This window comes from Rhamphochromis longiceps, linkage group LG2 (genome assembly GCF_057381845.1).
Source record: "Rhamphochromis longiceps isolate RC_006_pf linkage group LG2, R_longiceps_female_GT1.1, whole genome shotgun sequence".
NCBI lineage: Eukaryota > Metazoa > Chordata > Actinopteri > Cichliformes > Cichlidae > Rhamphochromis > Rhamphochromis longiceps.
The window spans coordinates 4,390,445-4,407,214 of NC_140558.1; the positions used below are offsets into that span (position 1 = coordinate 4,390,445).

General features: G+C 39.6%; 1 protein-coding gene across 1 annotated transcript in view; it reads right to left on the reverse strand.

Moving 5' to 3' along the window:
- The window catches only part of slit3 (slit homolog 3 (Drosophila)), a 246,885-nt gene that overhangs the window by 205,631 nt on the left and 24,484 nt on the right, over nt 1–16,770 (reverse strand). Inside the window, exon 4 of the mRNA XM_085415211.1 lies at nt 15,994–16,065. Coding sequence (XP_085271337.1) covers nt 15,994–16,065 — 72 coding nt within the window. The remainder of the gene's footprint in view (nt 1–15,993; nt 16,066–16,770) is intronic.

The following is a 16,770-nucleotide window of genomic DNA, read 5'->3' on the forward strand; positions in this document are numbered from 1 at the left end:
GTTCCAGTAAACTTCACCACTCTAGGTTAACAGCTCATCAGAAATGAATGCACAGGAATCCTGCAATTGCCATTTGTTGCCACAGAAGTCAGTGTTTACCCTGATCATCAATTTCTACACATTTTATTAACAGGGAACTACACTTGTGCTTGATTCAAGCTTGGGTAATGCCTGTACAAGGTTTTTATTTAATCCAAAATATAACGAACAGTCTGGTCTGTGCTTGGGGTGAGCAGAATGATTGACTGAGTTAAACAAAGAAAGAAAGAACCCATCTGTGGCACCAAAACCCTCTGTCACACATTATTTGATTATATAAAATGTATTCATTGTTTTATGTATCCACCTCTTAAACATGTGCTTTTACCTAATCAGCAACTCAACTTTTGCAAAACTTGGTATATGATGTATCTCAGTACCATGGTGTAGCATGTCCAGAGTGTACAATTTACCCTAAGTGTGATGCTATAATTATAGCTAACAGCATGCTGATATTTGCTTAGAGTTTTAGTCTAACTTTGTGTAAATGCATGCAAGATTATACAATTTACCCTGAGCGTGATGCTATAATTACAGCTAACGGCATGCTGATATTTGAGTTTTAGCCTAACTTTGTGTAAATGCATGCGACATCTCTGAATCTAAACTTGAGAAATGTTGCCCTTTTCTCTTTGTATTCCCTGAAGGATTTCAAAAGCTTATATGGAGCTGGAGCAGCTTTGCAAAAGTAGTATAAAAGCAGTGTAATCAACAGCTAATCTATGCTGGATGTGAAGCAGGTCTATTGTTTCATACTGGAGGGGATGTGGTGGCTCGGTGGCCTTATAAAGCGAAGCTACAAATTTGCGGGCAAGCCACTGGAGCCTATTGTCTTTGATTGAAACAGAAACGTATCACAGGCATTCTGAAACACACACAAGGCCATGGGGCTACACCACGAGCGTGACGCTGTGCTTGTAAAAGTGACCAAAATTCAGGATGATAATTTTACAGAGAACGATGTGTGCGGCAGAGCATACATTCTCTTTCTTTGCCTCTAAAAAAGTGCTTGTTTTTACTTTCATTTCTAAGGATTTATTTTATTTCTATTAACTTTCCCATCTCTCAGATACCCACTTTTCATTTGTCAGCTGACTATGTTTAACATTTCTGTTCATATTGAGCTTCCTTAAAGAAGCTTGAAAAGATATTTAAAAGTAACAAGAAAACTTCTGATACCTGAGGAAGACACGTTCCTGTTTGGATCCTGGTGATAGTTAAAAAATGCTCTGACAAATACTCACTAAAAAAGCAAATGCCCCTCAGACGAGCAAACACCTGACAGGTTATCCAAAGTCTGCAAAGTATTAGCCTCTCTCTGATGTCAGATGTTAAATCCAAGGGTGAATGTGAAAGCGTAAAAAGGCAAAACAAAGCAAAGAAGAAAAAGGGAGGAAAAGACATGAAAAGAAGAAGACTGCTTGGACTTTTTTCATGGTTTCATATTTCTATGTTTAAACACAAAAATGCACATTCCTGTTCCCTTTGTTTAGCTGATACAGGCATAAACAAACACATAATATCTTTCTTTCAAAGAAAGATGTGCACCTCCTTCCTTTCCTAATCTTTTTCTGTCTTACACATGCACACACTGACAACACACGATGACGTCTGTAAGCGTTTTAAGCCGTGAGAAGAATGTTCAACGCAAACAAGATAAGCCTGCTGTTTGTAACATGATTTGAGCAACATACACAAACTGTCATGGCCTTTTTAGGATCTTTAATTATCTTTCCAAACCTAAAAATAAGCACTTCTTACATGCTCCCACTGAACCGGCTTTTCATTCATTGTCCTGTCGAAGTATGCCTTTGTTTAGGCGTAACTGTAGATTTGGATACAGATTTAGCTATAAACATGGCTTCAAATGCATCACTGCTAACATGAGTGGAGGCGCAATTATAATATTTGTTAACAATGTAAATGCAGGAGTAAATGTTTAAGGTAAAAGTAAATCGAACAAATCAAGTTCCATATTGACACCTGAAAAGCCATGTTTGAACCCGACTAACGGGGCTGTCTGTCCCGTGTGCTATCTGCTCATAATGTCAGTGTGTTTTCAAGTCCACAGTGTTTGCTGTGAGCGTTTGTATGTGATGTATAAATATATCTGTACAGGTTTTAAAGTGGCTTTGCGGTGTTCTGCATTTAGACGAGGTCTGGTTAAATCTCCACTTACCCCATTCATGTGGTTGTCTCTCATTCTCTCTCTCACTCACTCTCTCGCTCGCTTTCTATCTCTGTTTCTGCTGAGTCGTTCATTTCCTATATCTTCATTTCCCTCTCCTCTGTCTCACAGTCAGACTGTTTGTAGCTCTGGTGCTCTTCCATGTGATCTAAATCTCAAATGTTGTGTCATTCATTATCTAAGCTTTCTCTCTCATCCCTCTTTTTTTCAAAAATCTGCACAAAAACTGTGCAAAACAGCTTTCAAAAGCATCTTATTTTTCCTTATTGTAATTACTATGAATGATATAAAACATAGAGATGACCCCTTGGAGTACAACAGTAAAACTGTACATTACGTAATCCGCAGTGTCACAGGTCACAGAGGTCTAAAGAACTGTTACCAGGGAAAAATGCTTATGAACCACTTGGCTTGTGGTTGCTGGGGGCTGCTGTGGCCAGTGACCATTCACCTTCAAAGTAAAAGTTGTCCCTTACCAGAGATGGGGCAGCAACGCATTACTATTTTCAAGTAATGAGTAAAGTAAGGGATTACTATTGAAAGAAAGTACTTAGATTACTGTTGCTTTCCCGTAAGCATGCTGCGTTACTGCGTTACTAAACCATGATATTGTTTGTGGGAGTGTCTCATGACAATGACGTATGAGCGTGCAACAACAGACGTGTGTAGATCAACAATGGATAATGAGTGCAGGAGAGAGTACGACCATGTAGCGTTCAAAGCGTGGAAGCACTGACATTATTTTGAGATTAATTCCTTAAAAAGTGACAAAAACATTAGTGTCCGCTGTTCACTCTACATGAGAAGAAAACTCCTTTCTACAACTTCAAATCTCAGCAAGCACCTAGCATGCTGCCACAGGAATATGAAATTCACAGACACCTCCCTGCTAAAAAGGCGAAAATAGACTTAAGAGCGACGGGACTTAGTGCTGCTGAATCTTGGATCTTAATTATTTTTTGCTGTGTTGCATCTATTTTTAAGAGTGAGCGTAAACACAAAAATATTTTATTTCATATGCTGCAATATGCTGAAAATAGGTTTAAATGTTAAACAAATTTCAAGTCAAAGACTGTAATTTCATTTTTGCTTGATGCAACGTGCGCAAAGTTAAAAGATTAAAACAGACTTTTCATTTGATTCAACTTTATATGATGGATTACGCAGAAAAACAGAATTGGGCTGAAAGGTCTATTGCTTTATTATGTATTCAGGCTGTGTATCATGTTTTTAAAAAGTAACAAATTAACTAATTACTTTTGAAAATAAGTAATCAGTAAAGTAACGGGATTAATTTCTTGGAGAAATAATCAGTAATTAGTAACTAATTACTTTTTTCAAATAACTTGACCAACACTGTGCCTTACACATTACAAAAGTTCCAACTTTTACTCTGAAGGCAGTTCCCTTTTCCAGTTGCAATTCCAAGCAAACTTTTCAGAGTTTCAATCCTGCTCAGCCAGTAGTTGGAGACTGTTTGCAGACAAGTTGTGTCTTTCATGCAAACTAGCTAGTTGCAAACAACCAAATCAATCACAAGGAGGTTTTTAGTACAACACCCTCTTTGCAAGAGGCTGCCAGCTACAAACAGCATGCACTCATCAACCTGTTGGGGAATACACATCTGTAAAAGAATATGCTTCACTATTGCTGTGTAGAAATATCAGCAAAATCAAGGCAACAGGTAACCCAAACTGTTAAAGGCTGTACCATAGTTTTTATGTAACTGCAGTACAAGGTTAAAATTGAGATGTGCACATAAAACATTTTCTATAATGCCATATGTTGAAATGGCTTTTTATAGCCACCATGGAAATGTAAACAAATGGTAATATTTAAAGGGGTGAAAACTTTAATCTGCAGTGAAGGGCAGCAGCACCATGTTCTAGTTCTGTATAATAAAGCAACTTAACACATCTCTAACAAAATCAAAAAGGTGGCAAACAATTCAGTTCTGAGGATGGGTTGTGGCTGCCAATCGTCTTGGCAGGATTCTTGTTTGCTGTGTTTATTCAAATGTTTCAGCCTCAGTATGGTTAAGATTTACTGATGACAAAATGTTGCATGTAGCAGCTTATGTTTGTTATTTTTGCTATTGAATCGTCTGCAGTCATACATGGATGATGTTAAACCTTCCAGAGTTATTTAGCTCACTATAGCCAACATGTTACGACACAATAACATAATGACAACCAGACAAACCTTGATCACACAACACAGGTCACTGTATGACACTGTAGTTAAGTAATTACTTCCAAAATGTTTCTCTGGCTTTAGTTACTGCGTGTATGGTTTTCTTGTAGATAAAAACTGCAGCAGAAGGACTTCACATGAATGTATACCAATACAAACATTATAAATGCTGATCTTTATTAATTTTTTATTTTGCTGAGCAAATTTGCTTAATTTGGTGATTTTTTTCATACTCTAAATACTGTTTTGGGAAAAGATTTTCCTCTTTTGGCATTCAGTTGTGAAACACCACCTTACAAAGCTCTTAGTCACTGAATGACCATGTTTGTGTGACAGCAAGACAGATGAAGAGATGTGTGTTTACTCGCGTCTCCAAAGTGTGTGGGTCAATGTGTATATCTCCAGTGTTTCTGGGCCATTCTGTGCATATGTGTGCGTGTGTATAACTCTGATTATACCAGAGCAATACTAACAGTTTTGGCTCATTTGTAACAATCAGACCTCACTTAAACAGAATAAATCACAAGTGTAACTAAAAGACACACGTGTTCAAACATTCATTTGTGAGCCCATATACAGAAAGCATAACTCTCGAGATACATCCATGTGTCTGCAGGTGTGTGTGTGTGTGTGAGAGAGACATTAGCCAGTTCCACATATAGTTCTACATATGTAGCCATAAAAATGATCAACAAAGAAAGCAAGAGCTATGCAGACCTCCCACAAAGTGAAATGTTACACACACGCGCACAAGCTGAGACGTTCTCACCGACTCCGATTCACAAAATCCTGACGTTAATCACTTTGCACATTGTGTTTGCAGTATCTCAAGGTGTCTGAAGAGGTTTAATAGCGCAAAGTATCAATTTTTAACTCACGTGGGATTAACATTCAAGAAAACTGAGCAGGCTGAATTTCCATATATGGAATTTTCATTTTGCTGCTATTAGTTAGACCGGCAAACAGTGACATGAGGGAACTTCCAGAAATCTGATCAAAAATAATGACGTCAATATTTATTCATTTCTTATAATGAAACACTCTTAGGTTCTATAATATGAACTAAAATGTAAAGCCTTATGACCACAGTGATTTAATAATTTGGTTGTTTTGTTGACAGCTGCATGTTTTCAGACAGCACATCTGCGAGCCAGGAGACAGTAGATTATACTATTTTCTTATTTTTATTTAACGTTCGCAACAAAGATTTTGTGTTCTGCAGCATTTGTGCATGGCAAATATAGTACATTTATTATTAGGTAAAGCTCGTGGTTGAGGAAACCATTATTCCCAGATCTGTGACAGGCCATAAACTCAAGTGACCTGCTTTAAAGTCAAGCAGGCCCACACAGCCATCCATCAGATGATTGCTTTCTACCTCACTTCATAAAAGTCACATCACGTTCTATATTATTATTGATTACTGGAAGTGGGCATAAATTAAAAGTCTTATTTGCATCTTGTTGCTTATCAACTTTAAACCTGTTGCACAGAATTGTCACGGTCTGGCTGGGGCAGACCGTATGTGTTGCAGAGGAGGACTCAAACGCAGACCAAAACGTAGTGTGGATAAACAAAACAAGCCGTTTATTGAGGCTAGCAATGAGGGTAAAAATAATCGGGCATCGGTGAAAACTAAACAATAACCTAAACTGGGTGAACTAATAACAAAACATGAAAAAGCTTAACCATAGTGAACTGACATGGGTACCTGGGGATGAGACATGGATGAGCAGACGACCTGACAAAGAATGGCTGAGAGCACACAGACTAAATGGACACAGGAGGATAATGAGGGAAGTGGCAACACATGGGGAACCAGCTGACACACATGAACATAACGACGTGACAATGGGAGAGTAAAACTGAACACGATGAACACAGACACACCAGACCTCTTCACAATAAGACAGGAAACAGTGAGATATAAACATGACAACCTGGACTGACAACATACGCCACAGACATAAAATACATGAAAGCAGGGGAGACTTAACATAGTGGAAACACGAGGGGAAAATAACTAGTAACACCTAGGCATGATAATGATAAACTTAGGAAACCTGAAGGCTACATAAACTAAACACAAAACGCTGGGTCAGCAGACCCAGGATCATGACAAGAATTCAGCCCACAAAGCAGTGGTGAATCTGAAGTTGCTTACTATCTTTTTGCAGGCACGTGTAATCACACGCTGAGATATTTCATCTCTTTTTTGGGCCCCACACTAAGGCTGGAGCTTCAATTTACACCGACCAACTCCCCCCACCTGTCAGATTACAGTAAATAACCTGGAAACAGTTTTCCCCAGAATTTAGGAGAAGATTAAAGACAGACACCCTCAGATGACATCACCATAACTCTACAACAACAGTTAGTCTGCAGGTCAGGTTTCAGCTGCTATAACACTTTGCGAGATTTATTTTGAAATCAGATAGTTACAATGAGATGTTCGGATGACATGATTAATAGCGTAACATTAACTCAAACCACGACATCTCTACAACACAGGCTAACACCAAGAAACCTGTTCAAAAATGTGAAAAAAATCTTTCATGGGATAATCGTACTTATTATTTATTACTCCTGCACTTTTTATTTCCTCTGTAGTAATCATCACAGAATTTCAGTTTGACCTTTACAGCATGAGCCTCTCTTTTTACCCGTTTATAGTACTGTGTTGCCCTGGAAGCCATGTAAAAAAAAAAGAAGTCTTGAGTTTCACTAAGAAAAAAACATGCAGCAGTGAACAGTGCTGAGGAAAGAATCTGTCCTTTTTATCAGCTTATACACATGAATGTAATTATGGGAGGGAATTATATTTGTTTAGTGGTTTGTCTTTTGTCAGTAATGAAGTGCCGGGTGTATACAACTCCATTGTGCTTTTACTACAAAAACCCACCCTATGACACACAAACACACACACACAATCATACACAGAGAGAGAGAGAGAGAAAAGAGAGAAAAGAAGTTAGTTGCCAGGTTTTTAAAATATCCTTTAGGAAAAATAAAGCATCTCAAATCAGAGCCAGATCATTACTCCTTGCTGTAAGAAGGGGGGAAAAAGCAGGTCAACAATCAACAAAAGCTTCTATTTTCTTAAAGCTCCTATTCAGAGAGAGTATCTACAGCCCTATTTTCTCCTCCAGCTACCCTAATCTCCGTCTCATTCCATTTTTACTTTCCTTGCTATGTCTCACTCAACCATCTTCACCTGTTACCCAGTCCTGTGTTTTTCCCCTAAACATATAATTCCTGTTCTCTATCATGTGCCCCTGCTGCTCTTTCTATCTTCTCCCCTTCTTCCTTCATCTCCTTGTCATCCTCCTCCATCGTTCCAGTGAGCCAAGTCTGTTTTAGATTAGTGGTCTCATGTAAACCTAAATTAGGATAAAACAAACACTGTGTGAGTGTATTTGGGCCTATATCAAGTTTGTCTCTTCTTAAATGCAAGTACAGATTGACAGACCAACGCGCACACACACACACACACACACACACACACGGGAAAATAGGACTTATACGAACATATAAGCAAATATGCAGTCACACAAATTACTATCCTGTGTTGCCATGTTTAGCTCATTTTGACATCACTCATTGATTCGATTACTTATGGACTGTCACTGGATTCTCATTGGCTCTGTCTTGAGAGTCACCACCGTTGCTAAGCAGCAATAAAGAAATTACATTAATGCAAATTAATTCCATGCTGTGCGTCACATGTTTGTGCATGTTTGCTGAGGTATTTGCCCTCTTTGTTGTGGTCAGTGTTGGAGTCATTAAACAAAAAAGTCATCATTATACAGAACACTTTTCTTAAAAGTAATGCAGTATGCTACTTAATTACTCACAGGAAAAAGTAATTTGTTATACTACTCTTTACATTACTTTCATGTTACTCTGTAAAATAGCTAAAAGACACTTCTCATAGTCACCATTCAACAATATAAACCTGGGGCCACAACCCCACACACCAACTCAAATCTCCAATGAAGGCGCACGTCTCTAAGATCCTTCCATTAGCAGAAAACAAAGCTGATCACACAAAGCAAAGATGAAAACCCCACAGTGATTCTGCTTTAGAAACATGAACAGGTGGAAAAGGAGGCAGCCTGACTGCATCTGCTTGGTACCTGTTCAAGTTCAGGGTCTGGCTGCTGGGGTCGGCAGCTGTCACTCTGGGTTCTTGGCTAGCTTAGCGTTAGCACGCTGTCTTAGCGGATGCTGGCAAAGAACCAAAGTTGTGTTGGTGGCATATTGTGGTTGTTTCTTTCTTGGATGCAGTTTTCCACTTTGCCATTTATCTCTCCTTTTGTGCAATAAAAATAAATGTCCATATTTATCCTTTAGTACCCGTCGCTATTTTCCTCCTCTGACACGGGAACTGGAATCAGCTGATTGTAGTGCGAGTGCATGAAGCGGGATCGAGACTAACAAATCCAAGGAACTGGACTACTGGGACCCAGTTTCTACAAGAACCGGTTCTCCATTCCCATCCCTACATGCATATGAATTAACACCTAGACTGTAAACACGAGCTTTACCCTACACGCTGACATATAAGACAAATGAGCTCAACTGAAAATGTAGTATGTGTCTGCATACCATTCCTCTGTAAGAGTAAGGAGGTCAAAGGGAAAACCAGATATCTTTATCCAAGTTTACTAGCTGCTCCACTGTTACATCCCCCATCAAATCATCTTCATTTGCGTAGTGAAATTACTACCACATGCAGTCCCTGTGCTATTTTAGTACAAACATATAAAATCTGTTGCTATGTAAAAACTTAAAGAAAGAAAAAAGTCAACAACCACACAACCTCCCACAAACTTCTCATAGTTTCTGGCCCTGCAGCATGTTAGCTAACTGGCAAGCTGCTGAAGTAGGCAGCTTCAAGGGAAAGGTGTTGCTGCTGTGAACTTTAAGACCGCCTGGATGGTGCATTCTGCCCCACTAAGACACACTCTGGCTTATTTTATTCACACGTCTGCAAAGGAAAATACACATAGGCTTAGACACACACACACTTTATGACTTGGCTTTTCCAGCGCTTTCACAGCAAGAGAAGCAAACTTAAACACTTTATGCATTTGAACTGCATGTTTAAGAATTGGTGTCAGAGACTTTATATGAATATAAACACTTGTACAATGGAGTGAAATATTATGAACAAAAAAATGAATTTGGAGATCAAAATCATTCTTCTGTTTTTATTTTTTTAAGTAGTTTTTGTTCAATTTAGGAAAAGTTTAGAAATACAAACAATATAAAGTTGTTCATATGTTCATTCTCTATGTAGGAAATCCTGAAGACTGACGGTTCTCAACATAAGGTAGCAGGAGCACGAAGATGAAACAAAGATTAAACACATACAAGAAATGACAGACCCAGCCATGTGTATGAGTACGTGCACCAGAAATGGTGAACCAAAAACTAAAATATAATTTCCTGCTGAGATTTTATTTAAAGCAGTTTGCTACAATAAGCCAACAGTAACACAACCACTTACTTAGCTACATGCAAACACGCTCAGTGCAACAAATTAGAAAGTATTGTTAACAGAGAAAGGATGAAAGAATTATCAGAAATTCTCCTCATGTAACCAAATCTCCCAAATTATCGCACTATCATCCCCCCTCTCTCCCTCACTCTCTCATGCTTTCCCTATCTCTCTCTCTCTCTCTCTTTCGGTTTTCAATATCACAGCAGTGTGTATTTATCTAAATATGTCTTGGGACAAAATCGCACTGCCGTCTGGGCTGTGGGAAACACACACACACACAAGCCACTAAAAGCAGACCTATTTTAGAAGAGCTCTGGTCAGGTTCCCTCAGTAAAAGCCTTTCCTTCCCTGAATACCAGTGAATACCAGCATGAGCCCAGTGGTGCAGCTCTTTCTTGGGGCCTATGAGCCTCCAGGTGCTGCTTTATCCAAGAACATCCTTTGCTTTTTTGCTTTTGTGCCAATTGCTTCAAAAGGATTTCATCAAAATATAAAGGTAGACTGATATACATGTTAGAAATGCACATGCATTTTACTGGTGAATAGTGCCCTTGGTGCTGTGTACAAGGTCCTACAAGCTTTGTGGTCCAGCTACACACTGCAGTTTGTACATCTGGGTCATGTTTAATTATTAGGAAGTTCTGTCATGGGTCTGTGGTTCAGTATAAAGTCTGACACACACAAAATGACCAGAGTGCATACTTCTACGTCCAGCGCTTGTACTTCTAAATCAGCAGGAGAGGTGGCGTGAGAGAGATGTATTTATGTGTGCGTCTATGTGTTTATATATCTGAGACTTATTTGTTTCTCACCAGCACACAGTGGCGTGAAAACCAAACAAAAGGCCTGGAGCCTAGTGACACCAAAACAATCTTATACTCCCAGAGAGCAAAAGAAACATCAAAGCTGTTTGTTCAGTTTGTGCAGGGCAGTATTTCTAACCCTAACCCTAACAGCAACAGAGCACACAAAAAAAGAAAGAGGAATAAAGTCAATAAGTGAACGAGATAATAACCAAAAAGAGGAGACACATGTAAGTACAGACTGTTTATATTCACCTCTCACCCTTCCAAATCGTTCCAACCAATCACCAGTGAGGCCCAGTCTGTCGTAACCAATCACTGGACACACAAAGTTCATCCACTTCCTGTAACACTAACCTAACATTCCAGCAGGTAAACTATGGCAGTCGCCTCTAAATGGACAATTAGCCAAGATTAAAGGCAGGCTCCTCGTCTTTCTCCATTAACTTAATTAGGAGGAAAAGACATCTCGAATGACCCCCTGATCTTTCCAGCCTTCCCTCCCATTCTCATTCTTCTCTCTCTGCAGCGTCTTTTCCCCTGGCTTAACTCGTATATTGTATTTACAGTAACTGTGGAGAGTTAAGACCACACTTTCACATCTGGGAGAATCACTGAAGCATTTGGAGATAAACTGCTTCACACAAGAGTAACCTAATGGTGCTGAAGAAAATATCTCATTACCATCCAGTCATCAGTGCAGGGATTTAAAGTGGGAACCTTCCATGCCATGATTTGTTGATCATTAGAGTCATCCGGGCGATTTTTCTCTCTTTTAACCTTGCTTCATTGAATTTTACTCTTCCACAGCTCTGGTTTCCCCCCTCTTGTTTAGCTAAACCTTTATAGGTATTTTTGTAATGCAAATTGGTAAACACCCAGTGAACATGTAGGGATGAAGCATTCTGAAGGACAAGTGGATTGGATAAAATTCCTTACCGGCCTCCCTCTGGACATAAACTAAATTTCCTTCTTTCTATTAAGCCTCCAAAAGATCCTTTTAGTCTGAATGTTTGGCTGCTGATATCCTGCTGTAATGCAGTTTATGGGGTGCAGTAAGGAGAATGACGGAGCCCAGCAGCAGTGCTCCGTCAGCAGAGAGCAGAATGAAGCTGCTTAACACTGCAGCTGGGATTTTACTTGGATGTGTAGTGTGTTACTATATTTATCTGTTTTTGTTTAGGTGTATCGTAAACAAATGCAAACAATCTATAACACTGGAATGAAAGATAATCATTACAAGCTTCATGTTGACGCATGCTAACCAACTATAATCTGACAGCTAGATTCTATCCCCAGCTGAACCTTTAGTTTATTTCTTGCTTGATTCATTTTTGTTTTATTGCAGACACAAATTTAATACAATCTTGTCTTTGTAAATTTGCAGTGAACATTCATTTTAAAGCACATCTTTTCTGGTTGCTTATGTGATAAAGTGATGTAATTTATGTACTTTAGCTTTGCCACACTGTGTCCAAAAATACTGTTTAGAAATAGCACAAGCAGAAGAGATTTATAGTCTGCTGACTAACTCTGTAATATCCATTATATGGCAGGAGCTACATTAAAATTTGCAAAGCTTCTACAGTATTTCACAGTCCATAAGTGTTGAAACATGGTCAAAGATCACCTTCAACACTGTGAAATACTCAGCATCTGAAGCTCTAGGGATTTATTCATGAAGAAAACGGGAAATATCTCTTTAGTATAACATTACTCTCATTTTTCATCTTCTGCCTTATGCAAACCAATCAAGCGTAACCTGAGCTGCTTAAATGGCGGGGGGGGGGATCCTGTTGCTTCATGAGTAACATGGGCTGTGAGCCAGAGCTAATTCAAGTCCTTTTTATGCGCTAAACAAGCATGCAGCCACACACACAAACTCCCAGAGGAGAAAGCGAAGATAACAGGATGAGGCTCAGTCTGGGTCAGCATTATTAGACAGGAGACCAACAGCCATCAAGTCACTTAACAAAGCAAACCTCCCTGACTCAGTGCAATGTGCATGAGGCACAAAAGCCCTGTAACCAGTAGCTTTCATTTTTCCATTTGAGATATCGTCAATACGTTATATTTCAAACCAAAAATTCATTACACTCTTCGCAAATGTATTTTACTCAGAGCTCGAGCTTACTATGTGCAACCGTGTGTGTCTGTGTGCATGTGCTGTGAGACCGCAGTCTCTGCAAACTGTGGGGGGAAACGACCACAGACTGCACACACTGAAACCCACAGACTCCAGTCCACGATCCATCTCAACCTTCCCATTTATGTTTTCTCTCCCCCCTACCAAGCACCTAGAGGGACCACAGACTCCGCTTCCTTCATCCATCTACAAGAAACCTTTATCTTCCACCAGCATCCCTTCATCCATCCATCTCCCTCCTTTCTCATGACCTCCGTTATATGTGTTGTCCATTAGTCTTTGTCAGGCACTCAGCAACAGCACTTAAGGCTAAATTAGAAAAGTTTCCATTAAGAGACAACCTCTTTGATTGATTCATAGTCCTGCAGGATTAAAGACTAGACTAAAAACTATTATCCAGTCTGATACCTCTTATCCGAACCCCTGCACCCTCCTCAAGAGTGAAACGTCTAACCCATGGCTATTTTCACTTAATGCTAGTCCAGCTCCTTCCAACTCCTCCCTTTTCCAAACCTCAGACCACAGAGCTTTAATAGGAGGGTTAAGAGGTAATTCCTATCACACTGCCATCATTTAATAACTAACCAAGGCTGACAGAGAGGAAGGTTACGAACCCAAACCAGAAAGCCACCAGCAAACCTCCTTGTCTCCTCCTCCTTACTCTCCTGCTGTTACTCTCTCTGCAAGTCTCCCACCATCTGACTTTCTCTCTATCCCATAATTCTACCTACATTTCTTCCTCTTTTTGCCCTTCCCTCTTATACACACGCTCTCTTCTACATACCTTGGTGCTTACATTACCACCACTTCCTTAGAAAACACAGCGAGGATGGGAGAAAAAGCACTAAAAAAAGAGGAAAAGTGGAAAGAAAAAAAGTGCCGGAGGAAACTCCAGACACTGTAATTTAGATTGCGCTGATGGCAAAGTAGGGACATAAAGAACATGAGATTTATAATGTTAAGTTTGGAACACGTTCACCCTTTCCACTCTCCTGAGTTGTCTGAGAGCTCTATAGGGATCCATATTCGACCGGTGATAAATAATAGCTTTCGAGAGCAATTAGGGGTTTTATACAGTTGTAAGCCAGGAGGTGGAGGAAATAAGGCTGTCATTCACAAAGAAGAAGGGAAAAGGGTTGAAAAAAATGCCATGTGAAAATGTGCGTGTGATGGAATATTTGTATTCGTCTCCATTTGCATCTGTCACTGTGTGTGTCCCTGGCGTTTATGAGGACTTTTAACTGTGTGTGATCCTGGAAGCCACAGCTGACGTAGATGACAATTTAGCAGTCTACTCTGCCTCAGCAATATATCACACATCACCACAAAAATATGAAACACAAAATATGTCCGTCCAACAAAATATATCACGGTGAGAAACTAAGGAGGAAAACTGAAACTGACAACATTATAAATCACTTTTATTCTGAAAAAGGTAGAAAAGAACAAACGTTCTACTGATAAATAAGCATTGATTTAAGCTGATAGCAGTATATTAATTAATACCTGTGTTAACAGTGGCAGAAGCCTGCAGTGGACAAAAGGCATGATGTACTGTGCACGTAATGTTTATTCCAGTCTTTCAGATTGTAAACAGCAAGTCAATCTCCTTATAAAGCTCAACTTTCAGGAATCCATTTTTGAGTATTAAATAGTTGCTGCCTGTAGGTTGATAGGTTGCTGCAAAAGCTTGTAACATTTCTTTGAGTCACAGCAGTTATGGAAGAAAGGGTTTGAACAGTGGACCAACAAATCAAAATGTCATAAAATGTCCACAGAAACTTTCCTGCAACACAATCCACTTCTCCAGTGCCAGCCCAAAATACTTTCAGCAAAGCTTTGGAAGTATGAGGATGTGAATATATGCACTGGAAAAGTACATTTAATTTATTTTGTGGAAAAAAAAAATCAAATTTTTGACATTTCTTTGGACATGTTGATGTTGTGACACTGGAATGGCTCTGGCTCGCTGCTCAAATCCGCTTTAAGTGTTGCAAACCTAAGCTGACCATAGCTGTCATTCTCCGTGAAGGAGGGAGCTCAAAACCTTTCAATCAACATGTTAGTTCTCGCCAGCGAATTTGTAATTGTGGAGTAACCGGAGTATTCCTTTAATTTCTGCTTTTTGGTCAACCTACACTTCAAAAAGGTGAAAAAACATGGAACAAGAATCTTTTGAACAAGGAACTGTTACAGTAGCTTCCAATGGGTTCTGCCTCATGGAAACATTATAAAAGAGAATGAGAGAAGTGAGAAGATTAATGTCCTAGCGCTGGTATTTGTTATCCTAACACCTCTCACCATAGGCATGCACACACATGCTGAACACACATAAACTTGATATGTTGAAACGCAGCATCGATATGACACATGTAACACAAATAAATATCCAGTAGGGTGTACAAACTTATAGACGCACCCAATAATACTTATACACACAATTAAATTCAGGCATGCACCCACACACACACACACACTCTAACTCCAAGTTCTCTTGAAAGAAGCCCAATGTAAACAGCTATAAAGTTTAGAAGGTGTTTCAACCTTCAACCTAAGCTGACTATCCTCTCTGAGGATAAAACAAATAGAGAACCTGACAACCTGAGTGGAAAGAAAGAGCACAGATGGGGAGGCAGCATGGATGCACCAATGGGACTAAAACAAAGAGAGAGAGTATGTCTGGGAATGTGAGATGAAAACGAGAGAGGAGGAGGACAAGTGGGAGGCTTTGCTGCATCAGTATGACCTGCTCTTACACTCTTACACTCTGGGAAAACTCAATATTCCTGAATAAAAATTCCACACGAGTCCAAGCAAAACATTCACTGCAGGCACACTTTCACCTCTTAAAATCAAGCATACTCACACAAACGCACACATCTGACACTCACTGCCTTTTTCAACTCTCGACAGGAGCACAGAGCGGCACTGTGTCACCTGGCGCGAGACCTGAACCCTCAACCAGGATAAAACCTCTGACACCATGGTCGTGTTTTCAAACGGATCACGTAACACATCAAAAGCGGCACAAAAGGGGAAACGGAATGACGGAGGAGAGTCAGAGAGAGATCATGAATGGAGAGAAGATGAAAAAAAAAGAAAATCAAAGTGTACTCACAGTCGTCCTAGTTTGGGATTGGACTGGAAGAGAAGCTCTGGAAGAAACTGGAGCTTGTTTCTGTTCAGACGACTGCAGGGAGAAATAGAAGAAGGAAAATGAAGGAAAACATGTCGTTGGGAAGAGAAAAAGGGCAAAAACATCGTCTAATAAATCAGTCGCATCCGCGCTTTTGTGTTGACTGAACAATCACCACACAGCTGACTGAATGACCTTAAAGGTCAGCAAGTTTAAACTCATGGAAAAGCCTCTGACTTCCTGTGATCATGGCCTAGAGGTTATCACACTATGGTTTGTGTATACAGGACATCAGTTTCTACACTCCTTAAAGTGCATTAGCAATATATCCTCACTGCATATGCTTTAACCTGATAGTGTGAGATGGACCAATTTTGGGCTACAAGCATGTTTTAACATAAAGTTACAAACTTACAGAGGATTTATACCGCTGTGTTAAATCTATGCTAGGTGGGTACGTCAGAACTGCAAACTGCTCTGAAATCCTACAAACCTTTGTGTCCTGCACTATTGTGACTGGCCTGTTCAGTACCGTCAATTCCTCCTGTGCATTTCTGGCTACTTTTTAGCTGCAGTTTTTGAATTTATCAGTAAGAGAAATAACAGTCATTTTCTCAATATAAGGACTCACAGATGTTATAATATTTCTGGAGTGGGATTGCCAAAACTCATCCATCGGAATGGATGCGAGGGAATGCAAAGAAAATGAGACAAATATGTTTGCCTCTGAAAAAAACAAAAACATGACCGCAACAAAGA